We start from the raw sequence: 19502 nt of genomic DNA, 5'->3' as shown, positions 1-19502 counted from the left end.
GGGCCATATTTTAACCTGGTCCCTGGGGGAAGGCTGCTACATTTCTGATATCTATCTCTAGTTTGTTTGGAAAAACTGTCATTACTTGAAGTTGTTCAGCCTGCACACAAGTATCTACCACATAAGAAGCTGTTTCTAAGCAATAAGAGTTTTATAAGAGGAAATTGTGGGTCACTGCTGTAATCTGATAGACCTGAGACAATTTGGAATCTAGAAAACAACAAACAGAAGCCATAGGAAACATGTAGAATAGGAAAACAAAGAATTCTTTTTTAAGATAGCCAAACATAAAGACTTTTATTACAGATTCTTGCTTCCATTTTTCTCTAAATAAGCAAATAAATGTCCTTGAGTTAATATAAAAGAAAAATTGTATTAAACCCTGTGTACTTTGTCAAACAATTTTGTGAAAACATATTCCGAACAATAGCATACCATATGTATATCATTCATAACTTCAAAGTGTCAATAATTAAAATATCAAGAAAGAGAAAAGTTTAAAAACAACCAGAAATTGATTGATCTTGGGTTTGACCACTTTGTTTCCCTGATTAATCTTGGGTTTGACCACTTTGTTTCCCTGCCCCCAAAATAACAGTACCACAGGCATATATTTCCACCTATTCTAAAATAGGAGTCAGGTTCACTTAGAGAACACTTTTAAAACTTATATATACTAGGAAGTGTAATAAGTATATATAATTGATTTTTGCTGGCACATGTTTATTAAAATATTCTTTATCTTTATGTAACATATAGAATTTAGTTTATAATTTCATTTCTTTATGTCAGTGATTCATTTTTGCTGGAGCGATATCTGTTTCTTTATTTAAGATTTTGTCTATTAATTGCTCATTTGAATTTCAATTTATTTACTTTCAGTTATGTATTCTTTATTTTTTATGTGTATGAATGTTTTTTCTTTATATATGAATTTGCAACAAGCACATACTTCCTGCCCAAAGAGTTCAGAAAAAGGTGTGAGATTTTTCTGGAACTGAAGTGATATGTGGGTGTAAATTACAATGTGTATGATAGGAACCAAACCGGGGTCTTTTGCAAGAGTAAAAAGTGCTTATAACCACTGAGCAAACTTTCTAATCCCTTAAGTTAAATTATAAACTGATCATTTACACACACACACACACACACACACACACACACACACACACATGAACAATCCAATAAATAATAAACATGTTAATTACAAAGCCACATAGTACAGCATAAAGGTTACAATGGAACAAAATGCAAATATTAGCATGTTCTGATGGCAATGATTAAATTACAAGTAAATAAGAACTTTTAAAGAAATCAATAAAAATCTCAATAGGTTATTAATAATAATTTATAGCATAATAATCAAAATGGGTATTGATTCAATTAAATTTTAATTTATTTTTGTTATTTTAATTGAATTAAACAAAATGCAAAATATGAATAATACAATGTAATCAACAACTAAAATGAACCATATATGAGATGATATAATAAAATTTTTCCTTGCACAAACAACAAATAATGCTTTTATTCTTAATCAAAAACTACATGTACTGCAGATTAAACCTAATTAAAACAAAGGAAATATGAGATCTATATTTGATATGAAATATTTCAGAGATGGGGACCTGATGTAAGTCTTATTCTGAAGACTTTTTATTTCCATCCACTTGTAATTGTGGAAATAAATTCTGTCCTGTTCCATTAGGAGGATATGAAAGCCCTACAATGAGCACAGAGCAGAAACCTCCCCCATCTCCAGAAAGCAATAGCCTTTTCTGCAAGGCAGTATCTACCAGATCACTGCTGACATCCACGATTTAGAAGAAAGATCTGTTCCACCCTCCTACGAATGACCATATTTTTTACACCGTACACGATAGGGCTGAGAGCAGGAGGCAGGAGGAGGTAGATGGTAGACAGAAGAATGTGGGTTGAAGGAACAACATGACCAAAACAGTGGCTGAAAAAGGAGAAAAAGGCAAGGATATAAAACTCTAGAAAAACAAAAATATGAGCTGTGCAAGTGTTAAAGGCTTTGATCCGTGCCTCTTTCTGTTGAAGATGAAAAACAGCCTGGAAAATCAGTGCATAAGATATGAGGATAAAAGTCATATCAAATCCCAGAATGCTAAACCCCACAAAAGACCACATATTTTATTGACTTGTACATCATCTGCTGCAAGCTTCACCACAGCCATGTGTTCACAATAAGAGTGAGCAATTTGAACAGAATGAAAAAGATGCAGTCTTTTTATAAGACTTGGTAACAGACCTACCAGTACTACTGCTCGAGTTACCACCACCACTATCATACGATGCAGAATTGAAGGTGTAAGGATAGATGTGTGTCTCAGAGGGTCACAGATGGCAATGTAGCGATCAAAAGCCATTGCCAATAGAATACCAGACTCCATGCACTGTAAAGTATGGATGAAGAACAGCTGAGCTAGGCAGGCATCAAAGGCCATAGAATATAAGCTCTGAACCAAAAGCTGGCCAACATTTTGGGGGCAATTGCTGCACAGAGTCCTATATCTGTAGCTGCCAGCACAGCCAGGAAGATATACATGGGCTGGTGCAAGCTACGCTCAGCTGGGATGATGATCAATAAAATGATATTTCCCAAAAGGGCCACTAGACACACTGCAAAGGACGGAAATCCAATCCAAAACTGCACATGTTCTAGACCAGGGATTCCAGTCAAAATTACAGTTCTAGTGTCGAGATATGACATGTTGTTGGCTTCCACTGAGCTCATCGTTCTGTATCTTGCCACTGATCATACCTGAGAAAGAGAGTTTGCGAGGGAAGTGAAAGCTCACTCTTTGTCAGTCACCAGAATTCAACCAAAGCGAATTTTGATCAGAAATCGTGGCCTCCAGTGGTTCTTTGTTCAGAGGCTGATGAAAGGTCTATGGCGCTTATCACGGTAGCAGAAACAAACACTCACATGAAACCTTCAGTAGTTCCATGAAAGCGTTAAAACTGAAAGTCTCTGGATTGCTGATGTCTTTTGGACATGTAAATACACCAGTGAAAGCACTATTGTGCCTCTTCTGGGCCTTCAGGCTGATTTGCTCGAGTGTTTTAACTATTTGTTCTTCCTTTATTTCTAGACGGCAACCTTTAGTCATGAAATTGAAAAAATTTTTCTGAGTTGTCTTTTTACCTGATCAGCGATCCCACGGGAGCATTATCTATGAGCCATTCTTCCCCTAGGAAATTTTTCCGAGCACTGGGAAAATTTTGGACAGATATTTTTAATCATCTTAGAATCAGTCTTTATTTCATTGATTTATTGAAAAATCTGCTGCTTCTCAGGGTAATAATCATAATTATAAAAGGGACTGGTAAAATACAGTCTTTCTTCAATGAATCAGAATTTGATTGTTCCTTAATAGAATGCTGGAAAGTGAGTAAAATATGTGGTATTAACAGGATTTTTATATTCCAGTTTCAATTTAAAAATGTAAAATTAAGTTACAGAGAATTAATGAACAAGTTTCTTCTCTGACTCCACACAATGTCACATGTGAAGTCTTTGAGTTACTGTTGGCTATTTCAGTTGTGTTTGGTGACTTGGCTGTGAATGTTTCCTCTTTAACCCCGTTAAGGATAGACTACCTGTTGTAGACAAGGGGCAGTTTACGTGAGATTCTTCTAGGGCAAAGTATGTAGAATGTGAGCACTGTCTCTTATCATGACATTCTGGTTCCAAGAGTGGAAGTTCTTGCAACTAGAGATCATATCAAATTCTCTACTGTAAAAAGCCTTATTTTTAAGAACCAAAGTTTGGCTCTCCTACTATCAGACTCTTGATATAGGAAACTTAAATTGTCATAAGTATCTTATAGTTTAGATTTTCAAGATTATATGGATATTATTGGAACTTTCCCAGCTGTCCAATGCAAGTCACACATCAACAAAGACTTTAGGTGATTCACTGTGGCAGAGTGGCTGGGGGTTGGTGTGGACTTTGATTCTCAATGAACTAGTCTGAGGTCCCAATGGAGGTACTGAAGCCCACGGCTCTGTTCAGGAAAACAGAAAGCACAAGACAGGTCAGTTTGTACACCACTCATAAGACCGTTGATATTTTTACTCTGTTTTATGATTTTCACTCTGGAAAAGACAAGGCATTGTTTCTTATGTAAAATTTCTGCTGTAGGAGATAGAAAGAGTGGCTCAGATCTGCTATGGATGACTGGGATCCTGTGTGCTTGGTTCGTTGGGGAACAAGGTGTTCCCTCTTCCCAATTTACATTGATCTCTTGGGGTAATATGTCAGGTATGTGAGCCCAAGGCATTGGTGTTTTTAATCAGAGCTTCAGAAGGCTCCTAGTTGGCTATGGTCTCTTGTCAGAGACACCAAACATGTATCTGGCTGCATTAGGAGTTTTGACTTAAATTTTTTTTTACCATATAATAAGCTGTACAATCTGATTATTTATACCATTGTTTTCAGAGACTCGTGAAAGTTTATTAGAACACAGTAGTTAAGTAATAAAGCTGTATACAAATGTACATAAAATGAAAATATTTTGCTCATTGTAAACTTTTATGGGAAATTTTACGGTAATTTGAGGATTATAATTGTTTGAATCAAGTGAGTAAAGATTAAATATGGGTTCAAAAACAAAAAATTTAAAATAAAAAACAAAGTTCCTTGAAGATCTTTGAATATAATGCATATTTTGGGAGATCAAATTATTTTAAAACTTTTGCATCGCTTTAATTACAGATTTATTAATCAGTCTATTTAGAAATATTTAGAATTATCTCCATTTGTTTCATATATAAACACTGACCCCAATATCTTCCATAAAATATTTATTTTCATCTATTCATATCAGGACCCTCTTAAGGGAAGACGTTATGAAATATCAATGGAGAACTGTTCTGTTTTCTCCATGGATGGCAGTTATGTGGACTCCAGCAGTTAAGTACAGGCTTCGTTTTTACATTATGTGCATTTATGGAGGAACAAAATTAAACTGGGGCACAAACTCTTTCATAGACAGGGGATGATGGGACACTGAGCCCCTGTTTCTTGCTTCTCAGCACCACCACCAGCAAATGGATTGAGTTTTAAACAGCCATAAATACCGGTTGTGTAAACAATGTGAAAAGCATTTTATTTTGTTGTTTGCACACAGTGTCTGGGAAAGCAGTGTGGAGAAATGCTGGAAGAGCTACATGATACTTCTGACGCCTATGATCAGCTGTGCCAGGAGGTAGAGAAGCTTCTTTTTCTCATTCAGAAATTGCCTAACAGTTTAAAGCCAAAAAAATGTATTGCACTTCCCACACTGCATGGTTATTAGATTATCTGCCTTATTTTCAATGAGTGTTTAAAACAAATGTCTGAAAAATAATCAGTAATAGGGTCTGGCTACCAGCACTTGAAGCCCACTTCCCACTTCGAAAATGTGCTTAAACCTGAGTTCCAGTTTTATCATCTATACATTAAGGATACCCCCTTTCTTATCACATATTCAGTGAAATATTCTCTCCAAAAGATCAGTTTGTGGAACAATTCTTAAACTAAATATATGAAAATTAATTAAAAGTCTGACATTCTCAAAACCAGAACAGTCTTTGGAATGTTGAAGAGTAAAACAAACAGATGCAGAGGGAAATGACAGATTCTTTGTAATAGATGAGAAGAAAAGTCCCCAAAAAGAGGTACCTGCTGGAGACAGAGAGATGTGCATCACAGATTCTTCTGACTAGCAGTCACCGTGTGGTTATGGTTGGAATACATAACACACTGTGCCATATGCTAATTCCTGGGCATTTCTGCTTTCACTTATTTTCTTAGTTTTTAGCATTCTGTGCTCTATATTTTAAAAGTGCCAATTTCTTAATTAAATCAAGTGATTCTTATTCATCCCTTCTGGGTTTGAGAATCAAACAATAACTTAATGATGTTACTCATGTATCTTACTTCCGAAATCCCAGTTCCTACAAGAGATAGTAGGGTCTCCACCTGATGAACCTTGGAATTCTGAAATAGCACCTTACTACATGTAACCAGTGTCTCCTGGAAGAAAATGGAGTGACAACTAAGGGTACTCATAAGAGGTGAGATGGTGTCTGGGGTGTTCTTTGCCCTGACAGAAAGTTTTGCTTGGCAAATAGATCAGATTCTGGAACTTTATGGTCTGTTTTTACTTCAATTTTATCATATTTTCTTCATAATTCAAATGCTGTCAAACTTTCTCAGAGACAATAGTTGTTTTCCCCGTGTTTAATTTTCTTTTATTATTTTTACTAAAATGGGGGTGATTTAAATTAATGTATCTTTTAATATTTTTCTTTTTTGAGATTCTAATTACATCACTTCTACTTTCTTTTTCCTGCCTCCAAACCCGCCATGTACTTCTCCATACATTCCACCCATGTACTTCTCCATATGTTCCACCCATGTATTCTCCATACGTTCCACCCATGTATTCTCCATACGTTCCACCCATGTATTCTCCATACGTTCCACCCATGTATTCTCCATACGTTCCACCCATGTATTCTCCATACGTTCCACCCATGTATTCTCCATACGTTCCACCCATGTACTTCTCCATATGTTTCCTTTCAAATTCACACAAGAAGCATTGTACAGACTAAAAAACTGTGTTTACATAACTCAGAATATTGTACATTTTAGTTATATTTTCACAGATAATTGCATAATATACTATTGTACTTATGGTCCCAAAGTAGATAATGACAACTTCCTTATCTATATTCAATAGAATTCCAATTAATTCTACAACTCTGTAAAACTTTGAAAATGAAAGGGGAATATTAATTGTCTCTGAATAAAGTATTCTTAAATCTTTTTTTTAAATTATATTTTTACTAAAATAAAATTCTGTTATTCCCATTTTTAAGATCTGTAGAAAGAAAAACAAAACTGGCAGGCTGAAGCTTGGACTGGGCTGTGTTGGTGGTATCAGTACAAACTTCCAGCACAGCTAGAAATGATGGAAGAGCCACTGTACTTTCCACACAGTATGAACTACAAAGATTCTTGTCCTTCCAACTCCACAAATAAAACTACCATCAGGACTAGAACACACACATTGAAAGTTATCTGATATTTTAAAACGAAATGTAGTGTCCTTGGCAAAAGGAACTGTCTTACCATGCATCATATCATAGCTGGTGATTCTGAGAACTGTAACAGTAAGGTCAAGGCAGCATGAGATTTCTTACCTATCTTTCCCACCCTCTGTTGTCTCTCAAGACCTGGAGCTAAAGTGGATGAGTAAGAACTCCTCACGTAAATTCACCAGTGGTGCCTACCATCAACTTTAACCAACTATTTAGAGACTGCCAGTTCTGCCAGGCGATATTTTGTAGTGATTTTTACTGGTATATATGTACCTGTGTGAATTCATGTTTTATGCACTGGTAATCAAATTCTGTAAATGCCAAGACAGAATGCAATGACTAGAATAAACTGAAGCACATAATTTTACTTTTCAATACAATTAAAATCTGCTTTTTTGTGTGTAAGTTTTTCTAAGTTCCCACTATTAAAACATCAGAAAGTTTATTATTATCCCATTTTTAAGGACATCTGATTTTTAATGTACAACTGTTCTTACTATATCTATTTTTCAGTCACCTTAACCACATATAGCATAATATACAATAGCCCCAAAGAAAAGATCCCCATGTTATCCAAAAGGGGAATCTGAAGTGGGTTTTAATTAATTTCCACTTATAAATGTGCAGGTAGAGGCAAGTAAGCTAATTCTTTAAATAGTTAGGTCAAAATCAAATAAAGCATACCAATACCAGCATGTCTTCTTTCCTGTTGGTTTAGTTGGTGAGCTGACTGACAGTCTCAAGTTCTCCAGGATGGCCTTTAATTTGCCATGTAGCTGAGGAAGCATGGCCTTTTTGCCTCTTCCTCTCAAGTGCCAGGGTAGTCAGTGTCAGCACCCATGCCTGAATCTACGGCATCTTTCTCCAATACTCACAGAGTCCTGAAATAGCTTCATTAGAATTCTTCACATACAGCTCCCCTTTCCTTGATATTGTTTGTTGTCACTAGGTGACTGTGTGTGTGTTTGTGTGTGTGTGCATTTATAGTTTCATTGGGGATCTCCCCAAATCCCTAGGTAGAAAACATATACCATTAACCATAGCATTTCAGTATAAGTAATTGGCAGACATTTAAAATGCCGAGATTAATAAGTCGCTCATTTGTTAAGTGACACCAATAACATAATAATTACAAAAAGAAAAAGACAACAGGCAACCTCCCTTCTCTGCCAGCTTCAGGTAATAGCAATCAACACAAAGATGATGAAGCTACACCATTTGACCAAAGATTTCACAAAGTATCTTCTCAGAAGCTTACTCCCCTCAGAATATGACTCAGTTTCTGACACTCCCTACTCTTGTGAGATCATCACAGATGAGTCTGTGTTCAGTATTTCAACATTCTGAAATTTATCAAGCTCCACAGTCATCTGTGAAGGCTCAAGATACACACAAAATTAATTCTATTTTTAGAGAAATAAACAAACCGACAGTTGCCAATTTTGTTCTACTTCTTTCTCTTTCTTTCCTTGAAGTTTACCTAAACAGAGCCTCTGTTTTAATTTCTCTACTTCATTTAGTTGTTTGAATAGGTCTCATCAATCTTTTATATTTTATTTGTTTAGCCTCTTTAATTTCTCATACAAGAACATAAATGGTGTTGACATAATTTTATCATTTCCACAAAATATTATAAAAATATTTCCTCTTGTACTTGATAGCTAAATTCTTGATATAAACATCATGTTCATGTTCTATTTTTCATATGCCATATAAATGTTTTCATTTCTCTCTCTACTAAAATATTCCAAGCAAATAAATACATATCTGTGTTGTCTTCCAATAATCTCATTATCTGCTATTTAGTCAAGACAAATAAGAGTGTGATTCCATAGTAAGATGGGTGTGTTAACTTTTACAGCGGCTGTTATGTAATAGCATTGAAGTAAACCTAACCACCTAAGTGTTCACCTAAGTGTAACAATCTTGATGTAATGTACAATATGTACACTACTGGGAACCATCACCCAAAATATGATGTCAAAAGTTTCCAGCACCCATAAAGTCCTTTTCTCTAGCTCATTCTCTTGTTTCTACCACTCAGTGAAACATTACATATCATTGAACTTGGCCAATGATACATTGTCTTAGATTTCATTTGGATCCTAAAAACAAAATTTGGTGTTAATTGAGCAAAAAAAAAATGTAATGCGGAATTTCAAGTAGAAGGATTGCATTTACAAAGAAAGGTAGTCATGATTATATATAAAATATACTCATTTGAATGATTATAACTGCAAATAATTTATAATGTCACTGTAGATGCATTAGGAGAAGCAGTTTGGAGTAAGAATGGAAATTACTCATCAATGTACACACAAAGTTTAAAGAGTGTTCATTCCATACACAATAAATAAACTCTTAAAGATTTGGCCCATTTAAAAGGTTCTATACAGTTATAGTTTGCTATTAATTGTGGGAAAGCCTGCCAGAAAGGTGTCTGATGTGTAAGTTTTAAGATGTAGAGGTTAGAGAGATAGTTGCTCTTGTGGGGGACCTGATATCAATTCTCTGTACCTATATGGTGGCTCACAACCATCCATAACCCCAGTTCTAGGGTATCCAACAGGCATGCATGTGGTGCACATACATGCATGAGAGCAGAATATCCATATAAAGAGAATAAAATAAATCTTTTCATAAAAGGAAATATTGCACATTTACTCTAGCACTCAGCTACATCTTAAGCCATATACAAAGGGTCTTAGGCATTCCCTTGCATTTGTGAGATAAATGCCTCTTAGAGAATAAGGTCATACTAACTTCAAATTTTGTAAACTTGGTCAATGTTTTTAAAGGTAGATTTATGTAGGCTTTATTGTCTCATTTCATTTTCATGTAAACTCTTTTTCTGATTTTGTTACTATAGCTTCACCTATTGGTTAAATCGAATGTGACACAAAGATACACATGAAAAATAAATATTACGGAGGCTGTAATAATTATAAAAAATAAGGAGAATCATATAAATAATGGTAATACTGGAAGAGAAGTGAGTACTTAGGGCATTTAGATAAAAATAATTATTTATGATTCAAATTCCTAAGACATGTGTACCATCAAAATTTTCCTTTTTATAAAACATATATATATATATATATATTACTATTGATATAATTAAAACCATTTTCCATATATTAGAGAACCTTTTTGACTGTGTCTTTTGCTTTACAGAAGCTTCTCAGTCTTAGGAGGTCCAATTTATTTACTGTTGTTCTTAGTGTCTGTGCTACTGGGTTTATATTATATAGGAAGTAGTTTCCTGTGCCCATGCATTGAAGGTTACTTCCCACTTTCTCTTCTATCAGGTTCAGTGTGGTTGGATTTATATGGAGGTCTTTAACACATTTGGTCTTAAATTTTGTGCATGGAGATAGATATAGATCTATTTTCATTCTTCTACATGTTGACATCCAGTTATGCCAGCACCACTTGTTGAAGATGCTCTTTCTTTCATTGTATAATTTTAGCTTCTTTGTCAAAAACCAGGTGTCCATAGGTATGTGGATTAATATCTGGGTCTTCAACTCAATTTTATTGGTCAACATCTCTGTTTTTATGCCAATGCCAAGCTGTTTTGATTACTGTAGCTCTGTAATAGAGCTTAATGTCAGGGATGGTAATGCTTCCAGAAGTTTCTTTATTGTATAGGATTGTTTTGGCTATCCTGGGTTTTTTGTTTTCCCAAATGAAGTTGATTATTGTTCTTTCAAGCTCTGTGAAGAATTGTGTTGGGATTTTGATGGGGATTGCATTGAATCTATATATTGCTTTTGGTAGGATTGCCATTTTTACTCTTTTGATCTTTCCTATCCAAGAGCATGGGAGATCCTTCCATTTTCTGATATCTTCTTCAGTTTCTTTCTTCAAAATCTTTTTTTCCTCAAAGACTTGTCAAATAGGTTTTTCACTTCTTTGGTTAGTGTTATCCCAAGATATTTTATGTTATTTGTGGCTATTGTTAAAGGTGATGTTTCTCTGATTTCCCTCTCAGCTTTATAATTTCTGTATAGAAGGGTGACTGATCTTTTTAAATTGATTTTGTATCATGCCACATTACTGAAGGTATTTATCAACTATAGGAGTTCTCTGGTAGAATTTTTGGTTTCACTTATGCACACAATCATATCATCTGCAAATAATGAAAGTTTGACTTCTTCCTTTTCCAATTTGAATCCCCTTGATCTCCTTTTGTTGTCTTATTGCTATTGCTAAAACTTTAAGTACTATATTGAAGAGCTAAGGAAAGAGTGGACAACCTTGTCTTGTTCCTGAGTTTAGTGGAATTGCTTTCAGTTTCTCTCCATTTAATTTGATGTTAGTTGTCAGTTTGCTGTATATTGTTTTTATTATATTTAGATTTGTTCCTTGTATTCATGATCTCTCCAAGACCTTTATCATGAAGGAGTGTTGGATTTTGTCAAATGTTTTTTCAACCTCTAATGAAATGATCATATGTTTTTCTTTCAGTTTATTTACATGATAGAATTATTTACATTGATAGAATTTCTTATGTTGAACAAGCCCTGCATCTCTGGGATGAAGCTGACTTGATCATGGTGGATGATTTTTTAATGTGTTCTTGGATTTGGTTTGCAGTATTTTTTTGAGTATTTTTGCATCCATGTTCATGAGTGAGATTGTTCTGTAATTCCCTTTCTTGGTTGAGTCTTTGTGTGATTTTGGTATCAGTGTAACTGTAGCCTCATAAAAAGAGTTTGGCAATGTTCCTTCTGTTTTTATTATGTGGAACACTTTGGGGAGTATAGGTATTAGCTCTTTTTATACCTTTTTCTTAGACTTAATTCCTCTATGTTCCCTAACTCTCATTAAAGATAACAAAGGTAAGAAACTTTTAAAGTCAAAGTAGACATTTTGTCAGAGAAATGTTGATGAGGACTCCATGGTAATGCCTGAAGAGTACAAATAGCCCTTGACTTAGTTGTTCGTTGGAGAACACTGAGAAAGACAAATGGTGTAATGCAACCTGGCAGCATTTATGAATCTCTGATATTTGAGTTACTCTTTCTTTACAAATATTTTCATGACTCCCTCCCTAATTTGTTTCGTCCTCACTCCATAAATAACTGGATTTAAACAAGGAGGGACAACCACATAGAGATTGGCCAAGAGGATGTGAATGTAACAAGGAACATTTCTACCAAATCTATGAGTCATAAAAGAGAAAAACGCTGGTGTATAAGAGGCTAAGATGACACAGACGTGTGAACCACATGTACTAAGGGCTTTGTGTCTGGCATCTCTAGAAGGAAAGTGAAAAACAGCCTGTAGGATCCACAAATAGGATAGAGCAATGAGAATTAAATCAAAGATCAGAGCAGCAATGGTAAATAAACCATAGATGATGTTTATCCTTATGCTGGCACAGGCTATCTGAGCTATCCCCATGTGTTCACAGTAGGTATGAGGAATAATGTAGTGTCCACAGAAGGGCAGTCGCTTAAGGAGTGGACAGAAGGGAATGACAAGAAGGACAGGCCTCCCTACTACCACAGATGCCATGATAGCTACCACCTTGTTGGTGAGAATAGAAGTATATCTAAGTGGGTAACAGATGGCAACAAAGCGGTCAATTGCCATGGCCAGGAGTACAACAGATTCCATGCCTGTGTAAGTATGGATGAAGAACATTTGGATGAGACAGCCTTCAAAACTTATCTCTGTAAGGTTAAAGCAGAAGATACCTAGCATCTTGGGAACAGTAGAGGTGGAGAGGCCAAGATTGATGAAAGCGAGGAGGGCAAGGAATTAGAACATGGGCTGGTGAAGACTCTGCACATTCTTGATCACACAGAGAATTGTGAAATTCCCCACTAGTGCTATCAGATAAACAACAAAGAAGGGGAAGGCTATCCAGATGTGGAAAGCATCCAGGCCAGGAATGCCCAGCAGAAGGAAGGCAGAGGGGTACGAGACAGTGTCATTGACAGGAAACATCCTTCTGGGACTATTGGGAGATTATCTGCAATCATTCTTCAATATTTCTGGGAAGAAATAAGAAAATGCATGAAAGTTATTGATACCAAGTAAACTCTTAATAGTTAATACCTTTGTAACACTTTAAAGTTACCTGGAATTCAGGCATATTTAAGAGAAGTCCCAAAATGCTGGACAAAATAAAAGGGGCAATTAGAATGGGAAGACATTATAATTCTGTCATTCAGAGTCCCTGATCTTTAGATATGGCCTCTTTCTTTATTTGCCAAAACAATACTGCACTCACTTCTGCCTTTTAGTGAAGCAATAGATCAATTATTAGTGTTTTTCTGTTCTAATAGTTAAAATTTTGGTATTTATGACCTAAATACAATTAATACAAAATATAATTATTATAATAGCAGAAGAAAAGTATTCAATTATATTTGGCATTTATGCCAGGGTTAGCTCAGCATGAGATTGCATGCCTAGCTTTTATTTGACTCCAGAACTACCAAAAAGGTTACTTTCCATTTTTAATAGTTTTGTAAATTTTCTATTAAACTTGGAAATAAAGAAAATATAAAATTCTAAAATGCTGAAAAAATGTTCCAATGGGATTTAGAATAAGTCAAGAATATGAACTTTTATCAATTTTATAAATATACATTTTAATTTCTTCATGTTTAACACATCAAGAAAAATGATAGCAATCCTGGTGGTACAGGAGTGCAATCTCTGCTATTCAGTACAGCTCCAGAGTGAGTTCAAGGCCTGTAGTGATGAGCTGTGGGCCGGCTTCCTGCCACCCTGCTCCTGGCCGCCTGGATAGCTTATGCCCCGAAATAACAACACACCAATTGTATTCATTTAAACACTGCCTGGCCCATTAGTTTCAGCCTCTTACTCACATCTTGACTAACCCATATCGAATAATCTGTAACACCACGAGTGCTATCTTACCCTGAAAGATTCAGTATGTCTGACCTGGCAGCTGGCTTCATGGCATCTGTCTCCCTGAGGAGAGGCATGGCAATCTGGCTCAGAGAGCAGAGGCATGGGGATTTATTAACTTCCCTTCCCAGAATTCTGTTCTGTCTACTCCGCCCACCTAAGGGCTGGCCAATCAAATGAGCCAGGCAGTTTCTGTATTAACCAATGAAATCAACTCAAACAGAAGACTCTCCCACATCAAAGGCCAGCCTGAGCAACTTGATAAGAATATGTCACAGAATAAAATCTGTAAACACAGACAACACTAACTGATTTCAGTGAACATTAAATTTAAAAATTAGAGAGAGAAAGAGAGAGAGAAAGAACATAAAGATGGAAGAAAATTATGAATAGGAGAAGAACTGGAGATTGTATTGAATCCAAATACATTATATGCATGCATAAACATTAAATAAAATATTAATAAATCTGAGACATGGATAGAGCTCATTAGTAGAATTCTGATAAGCATCCACAAGACTCTAGGTTCCATCAGCAGTACTGAAAAAGAAGAATAAGTAATAAACATTTAATTGAAAATTTGTAGCCAATAATTTAACATCTCAGTTACTAAGGTAAAAGTATTTGTAACTCTATATACTAAAAAGCAATAATTAAAATTTTATTGAAAAATGTCAGCATCCATAAAACCCCAAACATCAACTGTTTAACAATAAAGACTAAAAATTATGAACAATGAGAAAGAATATAATGTGTGTGTGTGTTTGTCTGTGTGTAGCCATAATTTGCGGACTGAACTTTATTAACCTGCAAATGCTTTCTAGATTGGTATAAAATTAGAACAGTTAAAACTAAAACTGCAAAATTTATTTCATAATAATAATAGGTATATTCTAAATTTACTATTAAATGATTCACAGAGTATAATAGTATGCATTAAAAGAGTTCAAGGTTGTTAGAAAAATAAAGACTAAAGAAAAGTGATACCTGCACAATGAAGGTCAAACAAAGATACTAGAAAAATCAGAGTGAAATAGAGAGTTACATGCAGTTTTATTTTTATAAAGAAATTAATGTAATAATTCAATAACCATATAACCTTGCAAAACTAATTTTAACATATTTAAAAAAGTAACACAGTTATATGCAACTTGATTTTGATGAATTAATGTACTAATACAATAAATATAAATCCTTGCAAAACTAATTTTTATCATATTTAAGAGAGCAAAACATCAAATCTAACATTCTTCCAAACTTATGACATATGTATATGAAATATATCAATTTGATATTTTTAAGATAAAAATCATTTTTAACAAGTAATAAAAATAAAATAAATCTTCTTTAAAAGCTAATGTTTTATACTCAACAATAAAATACATCTTACTATACACTTAAAGTAATGTTTTCTTAAAATAGAAGATGAAATAACTATAAAAGTCATCCATTTTATTGTACCAAATTTAGTCATTTGCTAGCGAAATTGTGAATGTAGAAGGTGTATAATGGGAAGAAATAGTCACAATCCCTAATAATACTTCTCGACAAAAAAGTTTTGTTTTGAGTGTATAAATATGTCTTCAAATGATTTTAAAGGTAATGGGAGAAAGTAAGGAGGCTTAAATTGACATTTTGCAAAGTAAATATATAAATGTATTAAATTATCCAAATCACTAGGCATCTGTAAATGAATGATAAGCACATAATGTCATGATGCCTGAAACTGAAAATTAAAGCAGCAGGATTTGGGATGATGGAACAATAAGCTTTCCAATAGACTAAGTCAAATGGAAAGAGCAAAGTTGGAGCTGGAAAATAAAGCATCTTTTAAGCTTAGTAACATTCCATGTTCATTATTTTACAAAGAATTAAACTCCAAAACCATTGTTCAAGATAGAGGAGACAGGTCCATCTAAAGATTAGCACAAGGATGTTCATGCCAATTTTGTTCATGGATGTTCCACTATGGGAATAACTCCAAATACCCATCATTAAAGGAACATTTTATATAAATGGAACATATTCAGCAAGTAGTATGTATTAATTTTAATACAAATAAATGAATAAATATTCAGTCATTATATTCAGTTAATACACACTCTATAATAAAACTTAACTAACTACATACTACCCAACATGTATGAATTTTTAGACAGGAAAATGGAACAGGATTGCATTAGATGAGCTGTCAAGGGTTAAGAAGAGTCAGGAGTGAACTAGAAATGGGCACAGGTGCCATATTTAAGTTAATAAAATTTTATATCTTTACAACGACATGAAATATTTAGATATATGCATCTGGAAAAAATATATGGATATGAGTATTTATACATATATAAATATCATGTGTTGATAAGTCCAATTCAAGTAAAGGGAAAAGTATAGGAGGCTTAAGATTTCTTTCAATCAATTTTACTCATTACTTCTGTAAGTGGATAGCTGTGGTTTCCTAATGTCATGGTGTTGAGGATAGCTGTTATGTCTTAATTTCATGGTGTTGGGGATAGCTGTGGTTTCCTAATTTGATGGTGTTGGGGATAGCTGTTTCCTTTCTTACCCCTTGGAGCTCAGTTTTCTTAATAGTAGTACCCTGTGTCTATTATTATATATAAAGTGTACACACATATTTTTGTTCTAGATTTTTGACATGTCCTAGTTGTGTATTTTAAGTTGCTCATGGGGATAAGGAATAGTCTTGTACTCAGTTATAATTATCCTCATATATTATACATATGAATGGGCAATACTAATGTCATGTTTTATGTAATAATTATTAAAATACTCATCAAGAAACCAAGTCTATTCATTTATGGACATATTGTGTAGTATATTTCCTTACCACTAACACATTCATTAAATATTTTGGTAAAAATAAAGTTGAAAAAACTGCATGTTGTTTTTGTGGTTTTGATGTGTTTTATTTTACTTTAAATGTCTTCCCTACCTCTTTCTCTTTCATTCTTATAGACATTAACTTTGTGGGGTGGTTACTATTCTCCTCGCTTTCTATTCTCTCAGCTCCTAACACTAAATCAAGTTGCAGGTGCCAGATGCTGTCATGAGCAAAATGCAAACCATCTGTTCCTACCTTTATACTCTGGTCTTAGCACCCACTTTTGTTACCTTGTATTAACATTGTTCTTGTTTTTGATTTTGTTTTCTTTAGAAACATACTCTATGGGTCTGAGAGATGGTTCAGTGTTAAAGACAGCTTCTAAAGGCCTGGAATTCAGTTTCCAGTGCCCATATCATGTGTTTCATTCTCAGAAGCTTTCTCAGCAGATCAAGGATCAGTCATTCACAGTGAGCTATTTTCTCAGATGCTTGGAAAGCCTCCATCAGCTTAGGTCATTTCATTTTACAACTGGCTGTTTTATTTACAAGGCCAGAGCTTCTCCCTACAAATTGAGAGTAGTGTCCTGGCCATCCCTGATAAAGGACAGATGTGAACTGAGTTAACCTTTAGGAGACAGAGATACTGACCTCTGGGTTAAGCACTGTCTCTGTTATGGAAAACTGACACCATCAAAGGGGAGCAGGATACATTGCCTGGAGATACCAAGAGACACAATGGACAAGGTAGAAACATGGATTTGACTAATGAGCTCTGATAATGGAGGTTGTAAAGTATGGCAGTCTGTATCTGAGTTTTACCTTGAGATAGTGTGAAGAACTTTCTGCTATCTTTAAGTTCTCAACCTAAAAACCAAATAATTCTAATTTATTAACCTTCTGGTATTACTAGCAGTCCCTTTTCTAACTAATTGCTAAAGACATCTGTTTTCTTGTAATTAGTGATTTTGCTGTAATCTACTCTAAAACATGTTTTATGATAGCTGCCTAGTTACCCATTGACATTAAAACTCACTCCCCTCCTTAGGGTCTATGTTGACTGATCCATAAGTCAGGGTAAAATCATAAAAATTCCTTTGTTCAGAGCTACTATAAAAAGTGGGTTCAGAAACTGGCCTTTTGCCACAGCCTAATAAACACCATCTCTGGCTGTGGTCTCAGCTAGCTGATAAGCTTCTGTGCCCCTGCAATGTTTTGTTTTGTTTTGTTTTGTTTTAAGTTTGATTCTAGTTTTCCTAGGATCTGGTTTCTGGAATAAAGTTTGCTTCTGTTTTATTAGACTTGGTGGTGTTCTCATTTTTGCATGCCCTCCCTGGACCCAACAATTGAAGCCTTTGATCCATTTGGAGTTGAGTTTGCACAAGGTGGTAAGTACAGGTCTTTTGCATTCTTCTACATGCAGCCATCCACTTTGACCAGCAACATTTATAGAAGATATTGCCTTTTACCAGCATGTATGTCTGACTTCTTTATAAAAGTCGGTTGTCCTTAGTTGTGTAGATTTATGTCCATCTTCAACTGATCATTGTGTTTGTTTTTGTGCCAATACCATGTTGTTTTTATTATGATAGCCCTGTGGTACAGTTTGAAATAAGGAATGGTGATACCTCCAGAAGTTCTTTTATTGTCAGGAATATTTTAGCTATTCTTGATTTTTTTGTTTTTCCATATGAAGCTGAGAATTGTCATTACAAGGCCTGTAAAGAATTGCGTTGAAATTTTGATAGGGATTACATTAAATCTATAGATTACTTTTAGTATCTTACCAACCCATGAGCATGAGAGATATTAGCTTCGTCTGATATCTTGTCATTATCTTTTTCAATGATTTAAAGTTTTCATCATACTAGTGTCACAATCAGTCTTGACAAAAATACCACTTTCTAGGGTAGGAACATGGAGATTTAGAAATTTTAATTGAGAATATGAAGACACAAATAAAAATAATAAAACAGGAAACATAGACTATTACTGGAAGGAAGCTCCCATGAGTACTGAAATCACCCACATTTAATTTCCAATTGCTTAAAATACCCCTGACCCCAAAAGGTAGAAGTAAGACCAAAAAACTGCATTAACATCATACAAGGAAATAACAAACAAATTGAAGATCGTGGGCTACATCCATAGTTAAACATTCTGTTTAAAATGACTTGTATAAAATAAGTCATACTCATACCCTAGACCAAAACTTTCTGTATGCAAATCACTCCCTTGGAGGAATCCAATATTATCTCCTTAAATGAACTAGAACCTTAGTTGGACAGATCCTTAGACTTTTGTTTGAGGTAAAAACATCTACTTCTCTAGTCCTAAAATACAAGGTCTGGATATTAGCCACAACTGTTGACAATAACCTTGAGAGAACAGAATTCTCTGATCTAAATCTAGGTGGAACCCTTGTTTAAAGTAGAAACACAATAACCTTGAAATAATAGAGGTGAGTTCTAATTCTCTGACCTTTGGTCAATGTAGAAATAGACTCACATTTTTGGGCCTCCACAATTCCTCCCTTTTATTAATTTTAAAAAAAGCCTGTGCTTCTAAAACAGTACAGATGATAGTGTCTGCCTTACAAGAGCACTTTCCAATTTCCCAGATTTACCCATCTTCAGCACATGCATTCCAGTCATACA

General features: G+C 34.7%; 1 protein-coding gene and 1 pseudogene across 1 annotated transcript; both read right to left on the bottom strand.

Annotated features, from left to right (window-relative positions):
* Positions 1–1800: 1800 nt before the first annotated feature.
* On the bottom strand, positions 1801–2761 carry LOC119818459 (olfactory receptor 52A1-like). The gene is given in 3 exon segments (XM_038335872.1): positions 1801–2147; positions 2150–2477; positions 2480–2761. Coding segments are annotated over 3 exon segments (957 nt in total).
* Positions 2762–12138: 9377 nt separating this feature from the next.
* Positions 12139–13077, bottom strand: LOC119823744 (annotated as a pseudogene).
* Positions 13078–19502: the final 6425 nt, after the last annotated feature.

Source organism: Arvicola amphibius, chromosome 1 (genome assembly GCF_903992535.2).
Source record: "Arvicola amphibius chromosome 1, mArvAmp1.2, whole genome shotgun sequence".
NCBI lineage: Eukaryota > Metazoa > Chordata > Mammalia > Rodentia > Cricetidae > Arvicola > Arvicola amphibius.
This window is presented reverse-complemented; position numbering and strand designations above follow the sequence as displayed.